A 26,497-nucleotide genomic window follows, 5' to 3' on the forward strand; every position below is an offset into this window, starting at 1 on the left:
TTTCTCTTAAGTCGCATAACTTCAAAACATCAATTTGGTATATTTTACACAAAAAGTTTTGGATAGCATTATTGCTTTCTGAATTCATGAAATAACTTTGAAATTGCATTCCTTTGCATGAACTGCAATTTTCATGAAGCCCTTCTAGTCTCTTGTGCATTCAACAACTAATGCCTAGCCGAGGCTTCTGAACAACTTCCACATCACATCCGACCTCCTCCAAAAAAAGAATTGTAAATATCCTCTTTAGCTTTTCCTATTGCAGTCTACATGTGGGTTATAAATTGTCTGTCTTTGATTACTTGCTACATGTTTTGAGTCAACAATGTGTGCGACAGATTTGGGGTAGTAAAAATAGCAGAAAACAAACTTATAAAAGATTTATGTTTTCTAAGGTTACTCATGGATTGAGTTTCACAGCCAAAATTTAGTTGGCTTTACAAAAGCAAAAAACCTGCTAGCTTTATGATTTTCAGTCCTTCTTTAGGTCTTGCTAAAGCAATGCCAGCTGAAGAAAAGAAACTGCCTTGAAAAAGGTCCTCATGTATCCCTAGATCACGCAACAAATAAGAGGAGGGAAAATAAGGGGCAAATCAGCTCAGACATGACAAGGAATGGAAAGGTGATTAAGCACATATGGCCAACTTGCCACGCAAAAGAAAAGACGGGGTGTTGCAGTGTCAAGATTAAAGTGAAGAAGATCACAGAAGAGCATTTCGGTCAGATTCAGCCAATTGTTGAGGCATGATCACGGTGGGATCGCTCCCTTGCATGATGTGAGGTATGGGCAGTGGTCGTCCTACTTTGTTCTGTGAGATATAACTAAAGAGAGGCTCATGTAAAACTGGCTTCCTTTCAGTTCAAAAGCTTGAAGCCAAACACGTATGAGCACTCATCAGAGATGAGGACTGAAAGTAGAGCCAAACACACACACAAAAGGCAACGTCCTAAATGTAGAAAAATCAGGAAAACGACTTTGGCACATCACATTCTCCCTGCAGTTCACCATACGTTTATCATAGATGATCATGAAAGTTAATCCTCTTAAAGTGTGGCTGTTTCTAAATGCTGTATGACCTCAGCAGAAGTTGCAGCAGAGTGGCAATCAAAGCCAGCTTCTAACCGCAAGGATTGCTCTAGAGAAGACCTGAGAAAGGCTGTAAGAAACATGGCAGCAGCAAACATCCACCATGCTGGCCTTGCCATTCAGTGAATCTATCTTACTCAGCATGAACTTGGGATTTATTCATCTTTACCATAAATCTTTGCTAAGATATAATTTCAAAGCAAATCTCCTTTTCTACTCTGTTGAAAAGTCTTCTTTTACTGATGGTGAGAGAGGCCTTGGGAACTGAAAGGTTTCTAAAATCACAGAAAATGATTAAACATGCTCAAACATACAAACATCTGACTTAATTTCTTCCATTTGTTTTCTGTCATGTATAAATTCCAGACCAAGGTAAATGCATTCGTTATTGAACAAGTGCTAAATAACACTTCTCTCTATGCTGAATCATATATCTTTTGTAAAATACTTTGGCAGTTATCTTTGTTTTTCTCAAAATCATTCTCAGTCCCAGTTTCTGCTTCCATGGTTGAGTTCTTCTGTCAAAAACAGTAGCTTTCTGTGAGTTGGCCTATTTTGCCCATGTCTCCAAAATGGTTGTTACTTTATTTATAGTGAACAATTTTTCTTGCAAATAAGCATCAAACTGACAGCTTCCTTAAAAGCTATGAGGAACAGCATTTTCTCTTCTGAGAATTCAGACTTGATGTTCATGTTATATTAGCAACGGATGGTGCTGCAATTTTCATTCACGCCTATTTCTCACCCACAGCATAGTAATCCCCCCACATCTATTGTTTTCTGCTTCACTATGTACGTGCAGGCAAAGACTAATTTGATTGCAAAGGTGCGTACTCACCTTTTTTGTATTAATCAGGTATGGTTTTGTACATAATTTACCACTCTGATATAGTTGTAGCCTAATGGAGCCAGCATAAAAGCATCTAAACAACGTAAAAGTCATTGTATTTGTATACAAATTGGAAGAGGGGTACAAACAAAAAAATCTTGCCTTCAAAAAAACCTAGAACAGCAAAAAGCAATTTACTATGAATTTCTCAATACTTCTTACTTAAGAAATAATTTGAATGAAATTGCAGGTGTTTGTTCTGATATGTACTTTCATATGACTTTAACTGTATATTCAGAGGCAATCCAAAGCTACAACAACTAACTAGCTCCCAACTTGTCTGTGGCCTGGAAAAAAAGATTTGATAAACTCATTAATCCGTGTTTTGATTCCAACGTATACATTTAGATTAGAGGTTTTTGGGGAGTAAGTCTCTCTCTCCCTGTATATCACATTTTGTGTTTCTTTTTACTGCAATCAAATCCATGATATTCAGTTGTAGCAGTAGCACTAAGAATATGACCACTCTGCTTAGCTTTAGACACACAGAAAGACTTTCCCGAAGTTTCTAAGCTATTAGTCATGCCAATTAGTTCGGAAATCATAACTACTTGCCTGAGGTCATTCAGGTGCGGAGCAGAACTGCTGGTGGAACCCAAGCCTGTTATTTCCAGTTTCTACATTGCAGGTACTTCCTTCCTGAGTCTTCTCCTGGGATAGGCAAACTGAAGCCTGGCCCTCTGTGAGCACCAGCAGTTCTCAGATATTAAAGCCTAACATTATTAAATTAATTAATAATTCTTTAATGTTATTAAAGAACCCATCCAGCTACTTCAGGGTTACTGGAGTTCTACCACAGTAAGAACATGGGCTTTTTGTTCCATTTCTCTATGGTATCAGCACACACATTTTTTTTTCTTCAGTAAAGGATGATACAGCATCAGACACGGCCCCAAATCTGAGACAGTTACAACAAGAATGACAGAGATGTGTTACTCTCCAGCTGCTGACTCAAATTGCCACTGGAGATGAGAGGACTGATAGCAGGGGCCTCCAGGGTTGGGAGTAGACCTCCAAAACCTGTTTGTCTCATAAGATGGCCCTGCAACTTTGCTATTATTCTTAAGGGGTTACCTGCAGCTGCCTACTGGCCCTATTATTCCTAAACTACAATCTAAGCCTCATACACTTCGGCCTGGTCCAATCTGCGTGCTGTGTTTGGACACGGAAGTGGCATGTGGCTACATTTTGAATGACACAGATATAAAAGAACACAGCTAGAGGAGAGCATTTTCAAATTAACTCATACTTCAGGGAAGCACATCTGGCAGGCAGGCCAAAAGCTCAGATTTCAGGCTGAATCTTAAAGATTTTGCAAACACCATCCTCAAGGAACTACTAGTGAGCAGCCAAACTTTCCCCTTTTGACCATGTCAGAAGCTATTCTCTTGACGAAGAATATCCTTTACAGTCATCAAAATTCAATGACAAAGCAGAAAGGCCATGAAGTTTGACATAACTGAATAGTCCTTTAACAACTGCATTGGGAGAGGTAGAGGGGAGAGACACTGGTAGCTGGCATCCTCAGCCTTCGACCTACTCAAAGTACAGGATGTGTATCATGAACAGTATCCAAACACTGACACAAGACAATGTGCTCCACATCACAGCATCCCTTAAATCAATCAGGTAACGGAAGTTAGCCTGGACTGCAGCAACTCATTTATCAAATAGCATAACTTGCTCTGAGTATGACAGCAGAGCTCCAGGACCTGTACAGGGCTCTTACCAATCCCTGAACGAAATTTATGATGCTTTTCTTGACCTGTACAGCTCTAAGTTATATGGGATATGCCTCTCTAAGAGACCATACGTCTCCCAATGCCATGCTGCCACAGTTTCAGTCAGCAGAAAGACTCCTACCAGACACATTTGGTAATAGAGAAGAAGAAAGAAAAAAAAAAGTGATTTGTCAGCAAGACCAACTCACCAGGGGACAGGCTGCTTTGCAATTTATTCCCGCCTCTGGTTTGAAATAGCTAAAATCTATTGACCCTTAAGGTAGACTAAACAGAACATTGATTTCTCAGGAACACCATAAAGAGCAGTATTTTAGACGTGTGCTTGGTTTCTAACTCTTGATTACCTTCCTTTTGTTAGGTTTATGAATATGAAAGTAAATCTGAGGGCTTTACCTGTTCAGGTACCATCCTTGAACCCAACACCCAGGTGCCAGAATACACAGATTCTACTAAAACAGGATTTCAGATAGCATTATAAGAACTAACAGCAGAGTGGAAGTGCTCTGATAGCTCCTTTACCTCTGGAAGGGATGCCATCTATTTTGCTACCAAGTGCCGGCCTTTCTTGAGTTCAGTATGGTTAAGGATGTAGCTAACAGTATGCACATATGCTAGTTTGAAAAAAACTCTGGGCAGGACCAAAAGATGTCTGCTAGTAAACTTAATGGGTAGACAGCTATTACATGTCCACATCATATTTCTGTGCTCGGACTGCCCACCCCTAATTAACTCAGTTAAATAGTACAGGATATAAACCTTAAAGGCAAATGTTAAGAAAGACAAAGCTGTTTCACAGAAGGGAACAGCCTTTCTGAAGGTGAGTATCAGCTAATGGGTATTTAAATTTTAGGCTAGTCGTACTTTGCAGGTAAATTAATGAATGCAACTCAACAATAAGGCATTCACATTTTTTAGCTATATGGTTACAAGACTGCATACCCTCATCCCAGTAAGATTGCTTCACTTCTCCAACCTCAGTACAAATTATAAATAATGAGTCTTTGGAGAGCAGAAAATTTCCTGAGGAACCACAAGGGAATCTCTCAAAATGCAGCTTTCTAGTAATAAATATAAGACTACTTTTCTTATACAGAAACCAGAAATAAAGTAAATACATAACAGTTGTGAGTGGCTAAGGAACTGACTTGTTCAGCTATCACCTACAGGAATGAGCCCTCATAAATTTGTAACATGGTGATTAGCATTCCACAACTGGATCTTTTCCATCACTGGCAGGTACTAGCAAATCAATTGTTTTCACATCTGCTTGTAGCTCATATTTCCCCAAAGGATCGCAGTGATCATATTGTTTTTCCATCTTCCAGTGTACTCTCTGACCTTTTCCCTCAAGGCCTTGCACAATTCACTTTAGTCAATCACTTCTTATTGATTGTTAGTGCTTGCTCATTCCACATCTATCTTTGCTTTATTGGATATATTGTTTGTCTTCTTTTTTTGTGTGTCTTATCATCCACTCACTGCTCTTTCCACCCTTGTTGCTTAAGATTTCTTATTTTGGTGTTACATTTCTGATCTGTTCAACTTTCATTCCAGTTCAAGTCTAAATTCCATCTTCCCTCAGCTTGTCCCTACTTTTGTGCAATGCCTGTACACTAAAAACACATTTCAGCTTTCAGCATGCCAGTCTGCACCTTACATAAAATGTTGTTGTAGGAAAAATTCTTTCTTGATTTATAATTTCTCCAGTGATCCTGTGTACTGAATTTAGGCAGCAAGGTTTTAGTAGTGGAGGGCTACAGGGGTGGCTTGTGCGAGCAGAGCCCAGCAGCTGCCCCATGTTCCATCAAAACCAGCTCCAGCTGCTCCAAAAGGGACCCTGCTGCTGGCCAGAGCTGAGCCAGTGGGTGACGTTGGTTGGGCCTCTGTGAGAGCAGATTGGAGAAAGGAAGAAATTGCACAACAGCAGCTGGGACAGAGGAGTGAGGAAAACGTAGAGGAAAAACAGCCCTGCAGACCCCAAGGTGAGTGCAGCAGGAGGTCAGGAGGTGCTCCAGGCACGCCGCAGCAGTTCCTCTGCGGCCTGTGGAGAGGCCCCTGGTGGAGCAGGCTGTCCCCCGGCAGCCCATGGGGTGAACAATCCTCCTGTCCTATCTCAGCCCTTGAGCCCTTTCTCACTGTATTTTCACCCCTCTTCCTTTGTGGAACGGGTAGAAGGAGAACGGTTGTGGGAGAGTTTAGCTGCCCAGCAGAGCGAAACCACCACAAACTGCCGCTTTTGTTTTGTGTCATCCATACAATTCGGGACTGCATATATTCACTCTTCTTATCAGAGAGAAGCATTTTTCACAACTCATCCAAAGTCAAATCCTGCCCAGCCACCTGAAGGTTCACATACTTTCTGCAGGGCACTAACACTGCTTCATTTGCAGCTGCCATCTTAGTTCCTTGGCTTTGAAAAGACTGACATGCTGAATCATGGAAACTGCAATCACTTGTCTTCTGGGGGTACTTTTCCCTTTGAAGTTTTGCAGCAGCATCAGGTAACTGCTCCCCATCGCACCACCAAGAAGAAATCTTGACCAGGCATTTCTTCGTAGTCATTCAGGAGTCAGTCTTAACCACACATATATGATACTATTACTGGGAATCCCTTTTTTCTAGTCAGCTCTTTCACTCATCACATCAGCAGAGAATCGATCTGGTCCTCTTAGCAATACCCAGACATCATTAATCAGTAGATACTACAGTTGAGATTACATGGCATCCACTCGGGATCCTGCAGAACTTCTTAGCCATGAGCAGGAAGGCAGCTGCAGTGGGAAGGGAAGAATTATGTAATGCTGATTTTAATGGCATGGTACACGAACCTCCCAAGCGGTGAGAAGGAATGCAAGTTTGCCATGGAAGATGACAAGTTCTCAGATCTCTCCTTCTTAAGTGCTTCAATACAATCAGTGCTACCAAGGTAGCTGCCAAAAGCTGACTGAAAACTGCGGTCCAGACTGTTCCAGCAAAGATTTCAAGCAAAATTTTTTGCTTTTGATGCAAGTCTTCCTTAGCTGGAAAATCCTCAATTCATTTTATTACAACATCAACCACTCAGCTGATGGGAAACTTGGACTCAAAGCCGCTCTTCAAGTCTCCGTATAAAAGTAGAAAAGGATTCACATGAAAAAAAGGGTCAGGGTTTAAAGGAGGACTTAGAGCTTGGAGGAACATCTCCTCAGTCTTTTCTTTTCTTAGAATTCTGTTTTCCCTAACCATTCCCTGTTTTACTGTCCTTTTTGGGCATCACAAACGTGAACGTAAGGAACAGTGATGCCAACTTATTGAGCAACTTGGTGATGAGCCAGTAATGAGAAAAAGACATCTTTATACCAGCAAACTTCTTCAATGCACTAAGCCATGGTCCATTCAGCACAGGACCAAAAGAGACATCCTTAGAAATCTCCACAATAGGGCTGTAGGGATAAACTGTCACTTTACAGCAGTTTGCTGCTTGAGATCATACCACTACACCTGCAATGCCAAGACAATCCTTGTTGGAAGGGAGGTGGGACTAATAGGAGAAGGTTTAGTAAGAAGAAATGCTTGGTGCTAAATACTCACTTCCATACTACGCACATTTCAAAGGGGCTTATTTCCAGCTAGTTCTAGTCCGGACCTGTAAGATGCACACCTGCTAGTGTCTGAAGTGTGCCCAGTGAGCTTATTGAGTGCACTTGTCATTTTAGTTTTATCTCGGAAGTATCCAGTACACGTGCCCCAAGACTGTTACGCATTGTGAACTAAAGCACAGTAAGCATTTAAAAGCATGTAAGTTAATGTGAATGTTTTGAAATTACCTTAAGAAGCTGAAATCCTAAACTCCATAGGTCACTGACATATATAAATATAATTCATGCCAGTAAAGAAGAACCAGTGAGCTGGCAGCATCCTTCAGCCCTGACACCTTGCCAGGGAGACAGACCTACTGGGACAGGAACCTCAGAGTCCAGCAGCACTGATCTCCTACACTGGGAATTCCGTGATAACTCTCGGCCTCACAAAGCCTTTTTCAGGCAGCACACTGGTGGTGTTAAGCTGATCACTTCACAAAGGTGTCAACCCAGAAATAAAGCTGTTTAAGTAAGACATGGGGACAGGAAATACATTACACAGCTCTTTACTAAGAGTAAGTGGAGATCTTACCCTTCTGTTTTCCCCAGTAAGACTTTTTATGGGCTTTTACAAATGCGAATACACCAGAATGACAGATGCCAACAGGAGCTGAAGTCTGGATGCAGGGCTTCTCCCAGCCACTGGCTGACAGTGACTGATGCTGCAAGTATAATGTGAGCAGGACTGCTCTCTTTTCTCCACAAGCGAAACTCCATATTTTGGGAACAGAAAAAAAAATAAAATCTTTTCAGGGTCTTCCTTTTTTCTCTACTCTGAAATTCAAGGAAAAAGGAAATGGCCCTGTTGAATCTCTTCTTCTTTTTACATTCCTCACAAAAACACATGGTATAGATGTGTGGGTGGATGTCTGAGAACAAGGCATGTTCCTCTACACAGCTGTATGCTATGGTAAGATCAGTTTATTGCCTTTCATGTCTGACAAGATGCAAGGAAACAAATTTCATTTACTTGAATAGAGCCACTACTCTTCAGAAAACGCAAGGGGAATTCAAACTCACCATCTGCAAGAACGGCTTCATATATGTAAGAAAAAGAGGCTCCAGGAGTTTCATTCTGTGGCTTACCTAAGAAAGAGAATAATTCTTTAATGGGTATCTCTTTCAAAACATCTTTAAATTGTCATCAACTTAGGATAGTAATCATCACTGTTGTCAGATTTATTGTTTCACTGAATCTTTATTTTGCCCTAAGGAAGACCTTAGCATTAGAAAACAATCAAAACATTGGCAAAGAAAAACAGTTAACAAATGGACAAGCAACTTAGAGCCTCACAAAAAAGGAAAAGTCAATACATTTATTTGAATTTTTTTTTTTGTAAGATGAAATTTTGGATGTTATTCTAAATGGATAATAAAGCTATCTTATAGCTACATTTTTTCAGGTAGGGAGAAAAAAATCCAAGAGCGAGTGGAAAGAACAAGCCTAGAGACAGATTTAGATGGAACTGCATTTACCCCTTTTCCGCAAACCACCCCCATGACTGATCTTTTCACTTTATTTAGATTGCATGAAACCTAACACTCAAAAGCAGTCTCTCTCCGTTGTGGTATACTGCTGACTATTTCTTTTAAACTGATCTGTACTGGGAGCAGTGCACAAGACAGACCTACTCTGGCACTGACTGGTGGTTTTGTACTAAAAGATGGTGCTGTTTACTTTACTCTGATTCAGTTATTCTTTTAATAATAGGAGTCCAGTGAATGTGGAGGGGATTCCAGTGAGAGGAAAAGGCTAGTGATATCTGCTGACTCCTGCTCCAGAGAATTTAAATAATTTCCTGTTCCAATCCTGGAGTTTTAAGGCAAAAAAGGTAGCAAGCCTTTTAAAACATGCTGTTGAGAAGTTCTCATTAGTTTTATATTCCTCTTTTCTTTGAAAGGCTTTACAGATGACCTGCAGATGTCTGAGCAGTCACACAACTGATCTGAAAGTAAAGGGAGTTTGAATCCGGACATACAAAGTACTGTATGGTGGCAAGTGTTACAAAAAGCCATGCCTCAAAGTTGAACCAGAAGAAATGCTTCACCTTAATCTTGCTAAATACTAGTATGTAAAACGGTGACCAAACCCACTATTGGGATAGCACTCATAATACAGAAATGAGCTCTACAGAACAGCACATTAGCAAATTGATAATTCTGTTTTCTCAACAGGATTTGAATGGCGTTCAAATGCCATTCAAATGGAGTAAGTAATGCAACCACAAACCCAAACACAAAACAAAGTATCAAATAACTGCTAATTAACTGAGTACTACTTATCCTGCGTGCTAATGAGGCCAGCTTCTTGAGAGGGGGAAAAAAAGAATGCACTTACGTAATTAAAGGCAATCAGTGCATATGAACAAGGGGCCTAATTAAAATCTAATAGGCTACTTTGTATCTGCAGCATTCTGACTTTTGAATACTTACGATTGTAACTGTAACAACATTTTTTGGACCAAGCTCTGTCCTCAAAGCGATTTGAGTCAGTATAGGGAAACCCTACCAAGATAGAAATCTAATTCTATGTCAAAAAGTTTATTTTTTTCCTATCCTAATATTAATTTTATTCAGCATGAACTTATATAGGTGCTATACTACTTTGTCAGTGATTTATTTATTTATTTATTTATTAAATTAGGAAAACATAACCCTTATTTTGTCTTACTTTCAAGAAATTGACACTGACATAATAGAAATACATTGTGGTGAAACTACAAAGAGCACTTCTGTTATAGTAACCTCTGCATGCCAGAAAATACACAAAGAATGCACTTCCAGAGGACTTCCTTAGATGCCTTCCAATAATAACTTTTCCACAATTGTGACTGGTAACCATAGTATAAAAACTAGAGGGGAGTCAATAATATGTTATTTTAAGGACATAAGACTACAGATTCTTGTGCGATAAACAACAAAAATGTGGATGGCGTCCACAAACAACCTTGAAAGAGCAGACTAATGATGATAAAACGATTAATTCCTTTTTAAAATAAAAAACGCGTAACCTAAATAAACAACAGTAAAATCACAGTACATTAATTTAAAGTAGTACATGCTGTGGCAGCAATGCTTATGTTCTATTAGTTTGACTTTTATTAATAAAAAAGCTTCATGAATTTGTCCTACAGCGAATGTCTTTTAATGGCATTTAAGGTGTCTGTACATTCACTTTCCCAGGTGTAAGCAGTTTTCATCCAATTAGCATTAAAAAACAGAGGAAAAATATCACGTACACGATGCACACTTCAGTATCCATGCATACGGGTCACCTCGATTAGCCAGACAGATCAAAAAATGAGCTGCTGAAAAATCTGATATGATGAATAAAGTCTGCTTTGGATTTTGCAGGAGTTAAGACATGAAGGAACATAGAAATCAAAAAGTTTAAGTAGCAGGGGCAGGCAGTCTCAACAGCAGATCCATGGCTGCCAACAGCAGGCTGTTACTTACGTTTCTCTTCTGGTTTGAAATAGCCAGGAACGGATGCCTTATGAAACAAGCTAGTGACACTAAACCTGTTTTTTTTTTTGTGTAGCAGTCCTGCTCCCAAGCCCCTATCACTGCACTGCCATTCCAGCAGTCATTCTGCAAGGCGGTGGAGAAACACACCTCAAGAAGATGTTGGAGAAGGCGGAAAGAGGGGCAACTGTGTGGTCTCATCTACTGCAACCTCCTCTGGCAGTAAGCAAAGCCAGAACCACCTCTTACCTCCATTTACTCGATCTTGGGTGTCCACGCAAGAAGCTTTATAACCCTGGCTTTAGCTCCCGCACGTACAAAATCACACTGTATTCACTATTCACAAAAAAACAAACTCAAAGACCAGGGATTTTGTTTCCTCTTGAACTCTGCTTCTTCCTAGTGCTTAGTTTCATTTCTTTGTAGACTCCAAGTCAGTGTCGAAATCTAGGTGAAATACTACTATTTTCTTCAAAGGGGAAAAGTTCCCACTTAAATGAGGGGTTTACTCCATCAGCACAAGTTCTGCTGGCAGCCTAAGAAAACTCACATTGTCATTAGTTACTTCTATTTGAGTACCAATGTGAATAGGATTTTACAGGAGAAAAACAAAGCGCTGGACTCAAAATATGAAGTATTACTCCAGTATTCAAACATTATACCCAAACTCATGGTACAATTCCAATAAAATGAAACACGAGACAGATACCATAAAAGCTCGTTTCTCTTTTCTATGACCCACACAATGGAAACTACACCCATATTTGAAGTGGCCTAGAAATTTATCTATGTTAAGACCTTTTTTAAAGCTCCTAGCCTGTTTGTCCAGCATGAACTAATTAGAGACAAATACAAAATGCTAGTATCTCATTACTCCAGAGCTATACTTTACTACTAGTTGCAAAATCAATTTTCTTAACGTTACTCTTCTTGGTGGTTAAAACTGTGTGGTGGCGCACTGAATACTTATTTCTTAATAGCCAGAAATTAATGGCATGCCACTGTCTCAGGTGAAAGTATTCCTCCTGACAATCCTTCCCAGGCCGTCAGAGACTCTGAATTCAGCTTTTTTGGGTTGTGCTAATTAACGTACCTCTTCCCACTTTTTGAGACAAGAGCAGATATGAATGGCTACATGTAGGTTTGTTGAGCAGTTCTCAACTACTCATTTTTATAGTGGCAGATTCTCTTCATATGGCAGAAAAGAGCCGACCACTTGCTAGGGGGAAGGCTAGAAATAACAACAGCTGTTAAGTTTTCTTTGAGCTGTAAACAATCAAATCAAATTTTAAAAAGCAACCAGACTAATAGATACTTACACGCCTGAGCTATACTGAGAGGTCCCACCAAAAAAAAAAATATCTCATAAAAATGTCAGCATACGTTAGAAATAGTGACACAGAAAGGTATCTGTATTAGATGAGACCTGTCCTCCTTTCTGCATCATCAATACTGAGGCACAAATAACTGCAGGAGGAATTTAGGACATTTAGAGATCTAATTAACTACTTCTAGCTGCAACTATCCATCTATAAATCATTTGCTCAAGCATATGAATAGCCTGAACTTGAAATACAAGTATTTCAGGACTACACAAAAAAAAAACAAGAACCCACAACTATATCTAGGCTAAAAAAAACAGGGTATTGGATTAATACATTGAAAGTACAACAATTCGATATAAAAGGGGTACACTGTTCAGCAGACCAAAGAGAAATGATAGAAAGAAAAAGGGAAAGGAAAGGATAAATGCAAAGGAAGTGTCTGCTGACCCTACTTTCAGGAATATTACACAGAGCTGTTGAAAAGAGAAGTAAGAATACTAGATCACACTGGGCCATCTTAGAATAACAGAACATAGAATAACAACATTTCTAAATGTTCTAATCTCAGAGATTTATCTTTTAATGACAACAGGCACAGAAAATTCAAAAACTCTAAATCTGAACCTAAGAGAGTCAGATAGCATCGCTGTGAAGTATTCTGTGAACAAGTCCTGTTAAAGGAATCTTTTGACAGCAGCAAAAATATTTGCATTCTTCTTCCTGCCTAAGGTGAATATAATAAAACCTTTCACCAACCAGGAAGCATGTCAGAAAGGTCAGCTTCCATACATCTCAGTTCTCCATTCGCTCTCCCAAGATGTTCTCCATTTGCTCTATTCCAACAGGGATGACAAACCCTTCAGATTTTGCCTTTGAATTACACTGCAGGGGGAACAAGCTCCCTACTGGATACAAAAACCCCTTGCCCTTGCATTTCAGTTAGTTTTACTAAGCATTTTAATTATGATTATTTGCCTGGAATTTTTGGTACATGTACTAGTAGAGAGGCAGAAGGAAGTTCTAACACTACTTGCTCCAACAGGATGAAATCGGCACCATCTGGTAGGTGAAACGCTGTTTCAAAATAATTGGTAGGGGCAATACAAAATTACCTTCATTTTGTACTCTTTCTATATCACGCTGTTCAAACAGTCCAAAGAGATGGCATCTAAGACAGGAGGGACAGCTGAGAACTTACTTTACCTAGGAAGTTTATAGAGCATGAAGAAAGCTGCAGTAGGATGGTGGTTGCTAGCACCTAACCTACACCATTATTAATTCTCTTCAGAACTGTGACAACCTGATTTGGCATCCATATTCAGCTGTTATAACTACTACCAGCCACCCCTGAAACATAGAAACAGTCAGACCTAACACCTCAACAGCCCCCTGTCCTTAGGGATTAACAGAATTGAACTGTGGTGGTGAACAGCGGCGTGGTGCCATGCAATCATTGTCGTTAGAGCACGCTGCTAAATTTTTTTTAAGATTTTGGTAGAGTGACGGCTCTTTATTAATACTGAGGAGACAAGATGACAAGTGTATGGAGGAACAAATTAACACTAATGGATGTTTGGGAAGGAAAAGGAAGGGAAAACCATGGAGAACATACACCACCGTGTTTTCATTGCTATCTCTAAAAGCAGAAATATAAGGGACAAGAGATAAGCACTGAAAACAATTAAAAGAGATAGGACTTTCCTTCTCTTTCCATATGGGTCATCTTCTGAGTGCACAATCCTGAGGAAAGCATTAAAAAAAAAAAAAAGCTTCAAAGGAGAAGCAATTCAAGTATGCTTAATAACCCCTTAGCAAGCCATTTTAAACCCAAAGGAAAAATGTCTTTCCCAAATGTGTAATCTCTCAAAACCTCCGCCAGAGATATCAAAGTCTAAGAGCTAATACGGTTCTACAAAAGAACGTCATAAATATGGACATTGCAGCCACCATTATCTTTAAGCAAAGGTAAATTATAAGCAAGGCACACCCTTATTCCTCGGAGCCCAGGTGACAGCATCTCACACTCACAACTCTTGCACGGTGCACCGGAGAGCGGTGCCTAGCTCTCCTAGCAAGCAGCGACCTGAGCTGGCCTGCCTGATGGCCGAGGCACACCAGGACAGAAAAACCAGGGCCAGAGCAGTTCTCAGCTGTGTGCACGAAGGAGGGCTTACACCCCAAAGCACCAGGCAGCAACACTGCTCCCGGTCCTGGATCTAGTTCAGGCAACACATCTTGTCTGATCCCAGTCTGTCAGGGCAGCCCTGCTCGAGACGTACACACTGCGACAGAGGTTTTGGACTCATTAATTCTTCTTTTTACTGGCATCTGAAGCTTCTGATACTGGGCAACTGCCACAGGAATGGTGATTTGAGCACCTATTGGGCACCTGACATTGAAGTAAGCAAAGTAAAAAGTAAAAGTAAGTAAAATCCTGAGGGCAGATGCAATAAATATTTCTGTGAACACACAGACCTAAGTAAAGATCCGTCATCTGTCTTCTAGTGAACTGTTTATCTTTTCAGAAAAAGTTTGCAATTTCCTGTGCATGAGTCAACCGGCTGTCCCGGAGCACAGTCCCTTCCTATACACACACATAGATGGTATAGATTCAGTTTTCATTTCACAGAGAAGATGCCAAGGAACTTCTCTGAAGCTAAATATTAGGCACAGTCAAAAATTTCAACCATTACCTCCTGAAACCATAGCAGGCAACCGTAAGTAGCTCCGAAACCTGAAGCCTGAGAGATGCTCAGAAGATACAGCGAGGAAAAGGCTAAAAAATAACAGCAAGAAATGTTAGAATGAGAGATTGTTGGGCAGGAAGAGCCTAAGATTTAGTTTAGCCAGACCGTACCATCACAGCATGTGTGTGCACAGACATTCAGGGCAGGTTTGAAAGCTGTACAGCATCCTGAAATGTATTTGCTCAAGCACCAGGCAGCAGGGACATCCAGATAGGTCACGCCCCCAGTGTTCAAAAGAATATTGTCATTTGTTCATTTGCATGAACAAATACTTCTGGAGACAGGTTCATTTCAAAGTAAAACTCCCAAACTGCAGGATGTCTTTCTCAAGCACAAGCTCCCATGCCAGAAAAATGGCACCTTGCAGATAAAGACAGAAGCACAACGTTCGGCTTAGCACACACAAAAAAATCAACAGCACAGCAGGAGCTGAAAGAAGGCAGGAGACCTAGAGACTACAGAGAACACCCAGACATATACCTGAAACTGATGCACAACCTACGTCATCCTTCCAAAGTGAGCAATGCATCTATCTTTCTAAAGCTATTGCTTGGTAACATTTGTGCAGCCTGGCACAGAGAGGTTAAACTTAATGTACACGGACTTTGCCATTTCAGTACCTCTAACCCTCCAGAGAATTGTTCTTACATTCCAGAAGTGCTAATTTTAACATGAGCTCCTCTTTGTTGCTTCCAAACACACACAGACTTAGCAATTTTAGACCTTTCAGCACAGACTTGTTACTTCAGTTTGTAAAAGGGGAAGAGAACTTCTGCTTTTACAGCTCGTGTGTGCCACACTGGAAATTATGCCATCCATGAAACCGGGTCTTGGCCTGTAATCATTTTTCATTGCCAGGTTTACCTGAAGAGATATACATACATTATCACGTTAAAGCATTTTGAAAGAGATTAAAGAAACCCATAGTTTTGTACTATTTCTGAGATTTGTAAACCCAGGAAACAGTGAAGCAAGTGTATGCCAGCTCTTCAACCACGAAGCAGTGACGGTAGGCTCAGAAGTGCCACTGGCAGATTTTGGGCCTTCCAAAGCTGCCTTCTTGTGAAACTGAAGCTGTACTGAATGTATGACAGTACTCCCGTAAGTCAGTAGGAAATAATACTGAAGTCACTAAGACTTCAACAACCAATGCATCAAAACATTTTTGCAATACCTCATTTCTAGAGAAAATTCAAATGCTCACTCTTCTCTCTTTCAAGCGGCATTGATGCAGATAGAAAACTCTTAATAATCATACAATGTTTACATTTTAAAATTACCTGGTTGAATAATTCCAGTAACAATTGAGAGATATTCTTCAGGTTCCTGATCAGTGGAGATCTCTCTGCTCCTTCCACCTAAGGTCAGTACCTCATAAAGAATCTCTGAATTCTCCACCCCACAAAGGAGAATCACCACATTATCTGGAGGCTGAAGAACATACTCCAGAAAGCAGCATCTCTCTTGATTTAGGCATTTAAGAAGTCCACACGAGAGTATCAGCAGTTTACATTTATAGCAGGGTAAAGAGAATGACTCCAGGTGCTTGAAAGACAAAGTCTCCAGATTGTAGAGTAAGACTCCTTCTTCATTCAGTATGTATCCAAACAGAGATTTTAAATACACAGCCCACTCTTCTGCTTCTTGTTCGTATATCACAAGAATATCCTTCATATGTTCTAGAGAAGAAAACATTAAAAAAGAAAATCATTTCAAATCCATTATAAATAACTGAAGCCAGAACATTAATTTCCCTCACATCCCACCCCCAAGGACTTGTGATGCTCAAGAAACAGGGCAGGTCATCAGCTTGAAATGACAACCATCTGCTTATTTCTAACCCACGGCAGAAAGATTGTCCACAGAACTGCTAGTAAAACTGCTCAGAATATTTTACATTTAGAACAGATTCAACTAGTATTTCAGGATAAATACTGAAATTTGAGTGTAGAAAGCAGAATGCATTGACATACTCGGCTCGCTCGGATTTTTGATGAATAGTTGATGCTATTCAAAATGCAACAGCTAGCTTTTAACGGGCAGCAGTAAAGAATTGATCTTCAGTAGAAACAGGGCCGGTACATTTAGGATATTTTGGCAGCACAGTATTAGGACAGTTGTTAGTTATCTTTCTTTGTGGTCCTTTTTCTAACAAAATCTCTTTTGAACCTAACAAAAATAAATCTAGAACAACACTTACTATCTGCTTTCTCTTTAAGACATGAAATGATGCTAAGACCAATACGCTTCTGTGGTATTTTGCCAACCAACACAATATAGCCTAAAAGGCTAGGCTAGTTTAATAACACAGATCTCCAGAATTCAGGATTATTCCGTTAACTCTTGGACTTTCCCTCTTTTATGCAGAAGTTATTCCTAACCTTCGTTCATTATTTCCTGAGGAGAGATGTCAAAGCTTACCCAGGTGAAGGCAGACTAAGGCTTGTACACCAGGGATGCCACAGCCTAGCATCCTGCATTCACTACGTCTCGAAACTGCTTGGAGGGCAGTTACCCTCTGCTGAAGACCAGTTAATATTCATCCTTTCAAAAGTTTTCTGTCCCAAGAAATCAGACAGGGCTGTGCTCAGTATGGTGACAGATGACATTCCAGGATGACTGAACTTGAGTGTAAAATTTGTCAAAATATATTTGGAAAGGTGACTGTTACATTTTCAATGGCAAAAATGCCCCTTTCTGTTTAAATGCTAAAATTTAATTGTAGAAATAACTATTAGTGTATTCCTCAACTAACTTGGAGCAAAATTGTGTGTTTTATGACACTAGGATAAGAAACTGACTCGTGATTTTACAGCACTTAGCTGCAAAAGTATTTGTTATCAGAATCTCATTTGGTTTTCTTCAACTCTCGCAGCAAAAGCAAAGGGCTCTGGAGCTTGCTACCCAGCATGAGAAGAAGAAACAACATTCACAGAGTTGAAGCTCTTTCAGTCTGGCCAGACTCTGTGATACCACAGGAAGTAGAACCACCAACCAACTTCTATTTTCAGACCTTAATTTCTAAGAGGACCGTAGTGGTCCCTTAAGGAGGATGCTTAATCCATGAAGACGACTTAAGAATTTGCTACTTACGCTGCATTTAAATTTGCTTAGTTCCATCTTACAAACACAGAATACTTTATCTTTTTTTTTTTCCCCCTTGCAAGTTTCAAGAGCTATCTGTTCTCAGAAATCTCTCCCTAAGGTTTTCAGACTCTTAGCCTTGCCTCAGTTACAGGTCAAACTGGGCTTATTATACTTCCCCCTACAAAAGGGGACTTTGTAGAACTCCTACCTCTCTTTCTGCACTTTTGTGAACTCTTCTGGCTTTTGAAAACGCTTTTTGAGGAACCCAAAACTGCATTACAGGCTGGGAGTTCCTTCATATAGTACATGGGGAGAATAAAATATTAATCTCACTTGAGATTACCTTGGTTATGCAGACGCAGTTCACACTCAGTCTTTAAATTAAAAGGTCTCATTTTAAGTTCATGCTCAGCTACATTTTCCTATTATAATGGGCTTGGGTAAGGACAAAGCTAAGTGAAATTGCAGGGAGGGATAAGAGAGGTTGAGTGCTGAAAGCATGTGCCAGCTGAAGGGTTAAAAACCTTTTTTATTGCTTCCAGAATCGCGGTGTCCTGATTGTGCAGAAGTGGGATCTGCTGGCATCGGCCACAGCACCCCCTGGGCCCAGAGGCTGCGTCCTCTCCCTGTATTCCCATGTGAGGAATGGTGCCCAACTGCACTGCATCCCCACACAGACTGGGAGCACCCAAAAGGCACTGCCAGATCCTGATCAGGAGAGAATTCCTGGAGCCAAGCTTTCAGGCCCAGCTGCAGAGCTCCCTGTGTGCTGGGTGTGGAGGAGCAGCTCCTTGGGCAGAAATATTTGTAAAGAGCTGGCATTATATAATAATCATAATGAAAGTACACCCAAGGTATCAAGTTCACCCTTGTGCAAATGGACGATACAGGGCTCGAGTACGCAAGAAACTCTAAAGATAAAAGTGAGGAAGTTGCATCGAAATGATAAAAGCGGATGAAGTAACTCTTTTTCCATATTCTGTATCTGCACCTAAGCCCGCAGCTTTGATCTTAGCTAAGTGTGAATGAGAAAGAATTTTTAAGATGTTTATTGAAGGCTCAATTGCACTTCTTTTAACCAATATTGATTTTTATATGAGAAACGAGAAAGAATGCTTTATTTGTATAAAAGAGTGAAATATATCTAATACCACACTTGATGGAAGAAAGGCTCTACAACATCTCATAAAACTTTAATAGAGCTGCCATATTTCATTTGCTTTTTCTACCTATATAAAGGGAAGAGTCATACTGCTGAGGAAGCTTCATACAAGGCATTCTTCTACTGCAGTTTGGCACAAAGCTTATTGGTCTGAAAACTTCAACTAATGCTATTAAATTACCCCTCGCAAACCGAATGTGGGTTTGTTTTGAATTATATGCATGAATATTTTTCTGGCCACTGATCTGTTATTATCCAAGGTATCTTTTGAGATTGAGAGTAAACTTTGATACTAAGGAATGCAAGAACTACAAGCTACTTCCCCAAAATTGTATTAAAAAAGCAAAATATCACTATTTTAAAATGTTAGCATGATTTTAAATGTAGTCAGAGTTTACGCTAAGAATGGTTACAAAGTTCCCTACCTAAAATCTACTCCACATGCCTTAAACTTTCCCGTTACGCAATGTTTTGCCTTTAGAAATTTTACTAAAATGTAAATGCTTGAACACTACTTACCTGAAAAATCACAGCCCACCCAAAACTCCATCTTCAAAGCACTATCATTTTTATGTGAAACAACAAAAGCTGAAATCTAGGCTTAATGCAGCACTACCCAGTACGGAATACGCAGTAACACTGCTTAACTTTTCAACCAGAGCTTTTTCCCCTTCATTATTTTCATCTCTCACTGAATATTTCTTTGAAGCTACTCCACTTGGAATATAATGCAAGTTGAGATGAATTTTGTTCCCTTGCAAGTTAATGTAATGGAAACTATCATATCCTGACAAAATTAAGCCATGCTTCAACTACTCCTACTTGGAAACTGACTCAAAGGTAGAAATAAAGTGTATTATTAGTTCAGCAATGAGAAACAGTAAGAGACTTTATGCAGTCATCCATAACATGAAAAGGTTCTTCTGACAAGCAAAACTATTCTCTAGTTACTGATGTGTGGCTGACCAAAAACCTCACATCTCATGAAACATGCTATCTGCAGCTTTCTTTGAAAAGACCTGCTGAATTTTAGGAGAACCAAAAGAGATGAGTGTCTTTGCAGACTAGTGCAACCAAAGGAGTCAAGAACTTGCACACACACAAGGCAGAAAAAGTTTTTTTTTTTATAACAACAATTAAAAGATACATCATGGATGGGGGGAGGGGTTGGTCTATTCTCCCACGTGCCTGGTGACAGGACGAGGGGGAATGGGCTAAAGTTGCGCCAGGGGAGGTTTAGGTTGGATGTTAGGAGGAACTTCTTTACTGAAAGGGTTGTTAGGCATTGGAATGGGCTGCCCAGGGAAGTGGTTGAGTCGCCATCCCTGGAGGTCTTTAAGAGACGTTTAGATGTAGAGCTTAGTGATATGGTTTAGTGGAGGTCTTGTTAGTGTTAGGTCAGAGGTTGGACTAGGTGATCTTGGAGGTTTCTGCCAACCTAGACGATTCTGTGAGGAAAAAAAAAGGCAAGTACAGTTGGAAAGCGAAAGGAAATGTATGGAATTTTGCCATGCATTAAACATGTTAGGAAAGCAAAGGAAAGGAAGCAAAGATTTGGGGTTCGTGGCTACTTTTACACATCTTCCTCAGTTTATGAATCTCAAGAAAGTCTTGCAATCTTGTAAAAGAGATTCTGTTTGCTTAGAACTGAGCAAGATTCAGAAAAGTAAGTCTGGGGTTTAAAAATCGTCTCTACAGCCAATAGAGCCCAAAATTGGCTCTACTGCCTCAGGATACTTTGGTAAGAGGAACTGTCACTCGATCACCGACTCGTACCCAAGCTTCGACTGAAAGATGTATCCCCACAGATCTCAGACCACACCCAACACTCTCCAGTTGCAGTACTGGTGAAAGCCATGCCCAGTTGCTCAGACAGCTGGCCAGGAATTCATGAAACCACACAAGCAGCTCATCACAGTCAACCTGATCAAAAGGGTAATTCAAGTCTGTCTGCAACGCTTGCCTCAACCACCTCAGCTTTTGATATCTAAGTGAATCCATTCTCAACCACTACGTTGAGAAAAGAGGGGATCAATTGCTAGATAAAGAATAAAATTCATCCCTTTTATCTCTTCCTGGAGTAGATGTCCTCACCTGGGGACAGGGAGGTGTTTTTTGTTTTGCTCCTTTTTTTTAAGTTTGTTGTTGTTTTTTCTAAATGGCAGTCTTATAGACATTTGAGAAAGAAGTGCATGATTTCTGTCAGTACGTAACGAGCTACTGTCCATTAGTAAAAACTCGTTAAAATATGTAGAAGTGCTCTGTACCTCAAAAGGGAAGTAGAATAGCACAGAGTGAACATTCTGACTTTCTTCATTGATTAAAAATTAGGGCAACACAAGCAATACTGAAGGACACCTCTGACATCCTTAATTCCTTTGTGAATTGCACACCACACACCCCGGGATTACCATGAGTCCCTTCCCATGCTAAAAACTTCCACAAAAAGGACCATTTTTTTTAAAGGCAGGAAGGGCCTGGGTAGGGAAACTTAAGAGCCTTGATACCAAACACACTTATCTGATTGGATTTTTATGCATCTCAAGCTTTTAGTTTCCCTGTCAAAATTGAGTGTCACCCACAGCAAATGCATAACACTCTCCCATGAGGTCCCATTCCAGGGAACCTTGCCCTTGTCATCTGCAGAGCCTGAAGCCCATGGTTTTCAGACACTTTTCAAACCCCAGGAGTTTTGTTTCCCCCTCCCAAGGCATCTCCTCTGCTTCCCCTCCTCTCCCCACTCCATTCCTTTCAAAGTGCAGGCTAAAACTATGGGTATAGTCAAGGGTCATACACAATGACAAAAACACAGCATGTGAAGCAACAGCATAAGAGGTCCAGCCTCCCATATTTGCACAGTGATTTACAAAACATTTCTTGTAATCCCAGGAAAACTCATTTCCATTTGGGCTGCATGTAGTGTGGGAACGAGGAGCATACCTACTAAGTAGCTCTAGCTCAAATGAGACTCCAGAAGCAAAAGATCTTTAGTCTATTGGCTCCTACGCAATCTTTTCACCAAGATGCAGCCATTCATCTCTTCATGCTGCTTGCTCTGATCACTTAAAATGATATAAGGAAATACAGAAGAACACTTTGACTAGCACTCTAAACAACTCCTGCAATTCAACATTTGGAAGCAGACTCAGACCATTTAATTCAGTGCTAATCAGCACCCCTGGCATAATAAGCTGCCCCTCACCCATCCTGAACGCATCGATTTTCCCAGTCAGCACACCTGACACAAATCCAGTAAACGCATCTCCAAATGCACCTCAAGCTCTGGGTTGCTGGAATTCTGCAAGGCAAATCCCCTGCAGCAAGCCAAAATGGATCCATCGTGGGAAGGACAGCGCAGAGCACTTTAGAAATACTTGCAGATAATGGAAAACATTTTCAAGTAAGTCATGTTGCTTCTCAGAGACTTTCCACTAATGGAAATGAAAATTATAAAAGCCTGCTTGTAAACTTTAGAGTGAGATCGTGAAATAGCTAAATTGCTGCAGCATTGTGGCACACCTGTTTCAATTAAAGCAATTATCTTCAAGCATGGGACATTCCTGCTGTCACTGCATCATCCAGCAGAGTGGCTGCATGTCTATTCTCAAATGCCCATTTAGCTAGAACGCAGTAAGAACATTTCCATCATTTATGCACCTTCCACTGCTAATTGCTAAATTGTTTGTGAGAACAAGTACTTGCTCTATCAGTACAACATCAGGCCTCTTGTCTTCATCACTCTCCTCATTAAGCTCAGTGAGTCCTGGAGTGGGGAAAATGAAGTTCAAGACAGCAAACAAGTTTCCTACAAATTGAATGGGATAAACTTTGGCTTGATCTTGTAGACTCTCTCTCTAAAGAAATTCCTCTGACCTTCCCTGCAGTGACAGTGGGAACATGGAGCCAGGCAGGTTCCTGATGCCTTGGGAATACGAATGTGAGGATAATGGCTATCGCTGTATCCACCCCTGTGGGAGCCTTGTCCAGCCACAGCTGAATATCTCCTGAGGGACAGGTGCTCTCATTTCTAGGGAATGAGACTTAACAAAAACATGGGCTGTAGAAGTCAGAGCTCAATCCTCTGCTTCAGGGTACATCTCCTCTGCTATTACCACCCCACTGAGGCAAAATTTTGTGTCTTTATAGGCACTTCCTTGAGAGCAAATCACACCATTTGTAGGTTTTAGCAGAACGTAATCAGGTAACTCAGAACTGCTTTAGACAGTGACAAATCATGAAGAGAAAAATATACCATAATGCAGTAAAAAGAGCTGAACTAATGCACTACTTTTTTTCTGGGGGCTGTGAAGCAAGTCTTTAAGGCTAGATGAAAAGCTGGACAAGCTGCATCAGGTTTGCTTTAACTGATGCTATTGCTACCAGAAACAACTACCACTATCAAGAGTTGTCCTTTCATTCATTTTAATTCTTTTCCATTGCCAGTGCTCCTTTTATCACCCATCAGGATCTCTCTAGATGTTCCTACCTTGGCTTCCCCCACTGATTTTTGGATTAACGGTCACATTAAAACTCTCCTCATTCAAATTAAATTTCTTTGCTTTTTCTTCTGCCTTCTGTTGCTTTTTTTTCCCCTCTGCCACATTGATTCCATTGTTTCTTTCAAATTCCTGTCTCTAATTAGTTCCAAATAAGAAAATGGGAATTTTCTTTCATTCTTCAAATAAGAAAATGGGAATTTTCTAATTCATTGAATCAGCCAAAGATTAGCCCAACAGTTCCTAAATCACAGATTAACATTGCCACAGGATATCTGCTTGGTAAAAACCTCTCTCAGATCACTCAAAGCCCACATTAGTTTAGGTTTCTAAGACCGTATGTTTCCTTTGCCACAAGTCAGCAGAGAATCCAGGGAGGGGTCCTAAGACCCCATAAATCAAACAGCTTGATCTTCTGTTTTTGCAGACAGGTTTTATATCTATTTTTACACATCTCATTTAGGTGAGTGTTCATCCAGAAATTAGATAAGCTGTGAGAAGCAGTTTCTATTAAATGTATAACATGTCTAAGCTTTCGAGCCATAGTTGAGAATGTCCCCTGGTTTCAGCTCATTTCTTTTGTCCCTTTCTGAGAAGTGTGACAGTCACCAAGCAACAAAGCAAACAAACTAATAAACAACCCCAAACCACCCACAACCCAAGACAAATGTCTAATCGGTGTTGGACAAACACTTTACACTTTTTTATTGGTCTTTTAAATGGCATTCATAGTAATGATGCACACAGAAGGAAATAAGTGAAACAGAAATTAATTCCCTAAATGGGTAGCTTCATAGAATGAGCACTGACAAAACTAACAGTGAGTTAGACCAAGATAAATTAAACAACTTCTGATATGTTCAGCAACAACCTCAATAGAAAGCTGACTTCTCTATATTAAACCTCCCTCAGCTTCCCATGTTGCCTTAAGACAAAAATTCTAGACACCAGCTATATAACAAAGCACTTTTATTTCTGCCCATCAGACAGAATGAAATTGAATCAGTCACTTGAGTGTAAGCCTGCCTTTGCACAATTCCTCCACAGTACAGCAAAATTAACTGCAATGCCAAATACTGGTAAAGCTTACTTGAGCTTCTAAAGACGTTTTCCAGCAAGCTTATCTTCTCAGTGTATGTTTAACACGTGCAATTGTGTTTTCCCCTTGCAAAATACAGGTTCTCAATTTTTACCAGTCCTAAAATAAGACCCATTTGGGAAGTTCTCACTTTTGGGTCCTCCCCAAAAAGGACAGCCTTCACAGAAATACTTAACACGTCTACTGCTGCCTTTGACCAAATGGGCTGCCTGGAAGTGAACCAGTTGGAAGTTCTGCATGTTCAAGTTCTTGTAAGGTATGCAAAATCCATTTACATGCACACCTTACTTCACTGTCACTGACATGCATCCTCAGTGTTGGACAGAAACAGGCAAGCTGCCTACATCATTACGTAAATTGGAAGAAAAGTATCGCACTGGTAGTTTCAGCTTTTCAAGCACACTATCTTCCATGCCTAGTTAGAAAGGTACAGAAAAGAAAAAAAATGCTTCTTGAACTATGTCTGAAATCAAATTAAAATAACTCATTACAGTCAGAGAGTCTGTGTTGTTCATATGTAGTAAAACTCAGAAGGCTGAGTGGGATAGGACAGGACAGGACCAAGATGAAGATTGAGCCTCTTATGGTTTTACAAAATCTATACATACAAAACCTACCTATATGACCAATTTTTTTACATTTTTCTTGAATATCTAGAAAAAAAATCTTAAAAGAAAACAGCTTGATGCTGTTATATTTATCCCTCTTCTTTGTACAGATACTGCATTAACATCTAATCTAAGACTCAACATACCAGTTTAACACACTACCCATGCCAGCTGCTCAGCAATGCCCCAGCTGCATGTGTAATACAGATGTGAAATAGCGTGCAGTCTTACATTCCCTTCTCTGAATTTTATACTGACCATACTTCACCTTCCACTTACTGCAGATAACTTCTGTAACTGCAGAAAGGAACACAAAAATTTTACAGCTACCAAAAGCAGCAGCCCTTCACATCTCTACCACACAGCCGTTTATACACATTGCAACAACTTATTCACCACTCCAATCAATTCCCCAGCCTGCTTTGCCTTACAGTTGCCTAAACACATCTGTTGACACAAAGGAGAATGAAGCATGGGCTAAACCCAAGCCCCTGAAGTCAAGGTGAAGGGATGACTGCTACTTACAGCAACAGCTATGGCTTAGAGTGAGTTTATGTTAATATTTATCTTCACTTACCATGCTTTGCTTCATCTCACCAACTGGCCTAGGAGCACAAAAACCTCTCAGATTAAACTAAAGCAGAACACATGCTTCAGGATCACACCCAATGTGCTCCACCTGCTAATGCCACAATAAGCCTGCTGTCAATGTAAGCTGCGTGGCTCTCAGGTTCCTAATACACACCACTGGCCTCTACCACTCCCTTTCTGTCGGGAGCACTACTTACCACCGCGGACATCCGCAACAGTACGGCCTGAGAGTGCCCACCAGTTTGGTTGCTGCCACTCAGTGCTAAACCTGCAGCTGCAGAGCGTGCATCTGAGCTCCCACTCCCTTGCACAGTTGTACCAAAGCAGGTGACTCAAGCAATGCTTGTGAACACAGCCACTTCCACTGAAGTCGTAGCTGGTGCAGATGGCTGGGGGGCGGTATCCGACTCCCTTGCAGGTATCCAAGTTGACTATCTAGGACTACAACCAAATAAAACACAGAACTAAATGCTTATTATGACACGAAAATTGAGTGAATAGGGCTTTCAAACTACACTAAGAATGGAATTATCCAGGAAGAAAACATGTCCAAGATTCATTTTCAAAAAAATGACCATC

At 40.4% G+C, this 26,497-nt stretch overlaps 1 protein-coding gene across 1 annotated transcript in view; it reads right to left on the bottom strand.

The window, feature by feature from the left end:
• Positions 1–19,674, bottom strand: part of BANK1 (B cell scaffold protein with ankyrin repeats 1) — a 115,240-nt gene extending 95,566 nt beyond the window's left edge. Inside the window, exons 1-2 of the mRNA XM_050710364.1 lie at positions 19,644–19,674; positions 16,156–16,554 (exon numbers count right to left, since the gene is read on the bottom strand). Of these exons, the coding sequence (XP_050566321.1) occupies positions 16,156–16,554; positions 19,644–19,674 (430 nt within the window). The remainder of the gene's footprint in view (positions 1–16,155; positions 16,555–19,643) is intronic.
• Positions 19,675–26,497: the final 6,823 nt, after the last annotated feature.

Source organism: Cygnus atratus, chromosome 4, assembly GCF_013377495.2.
Source record: "Cygnus atratus isolate AKBS03 ecotype Queensland, Australia chromosome 4, CAtr_DNAZoo_HiC_assembly, whole genome shotgun sequence".
Classification (NCBI taxonomy): Eukaryota; Metazoa; Chordata; class Aves; order Anseriformes; family Anatidae; genus Cygnus; species Cygnus atratus.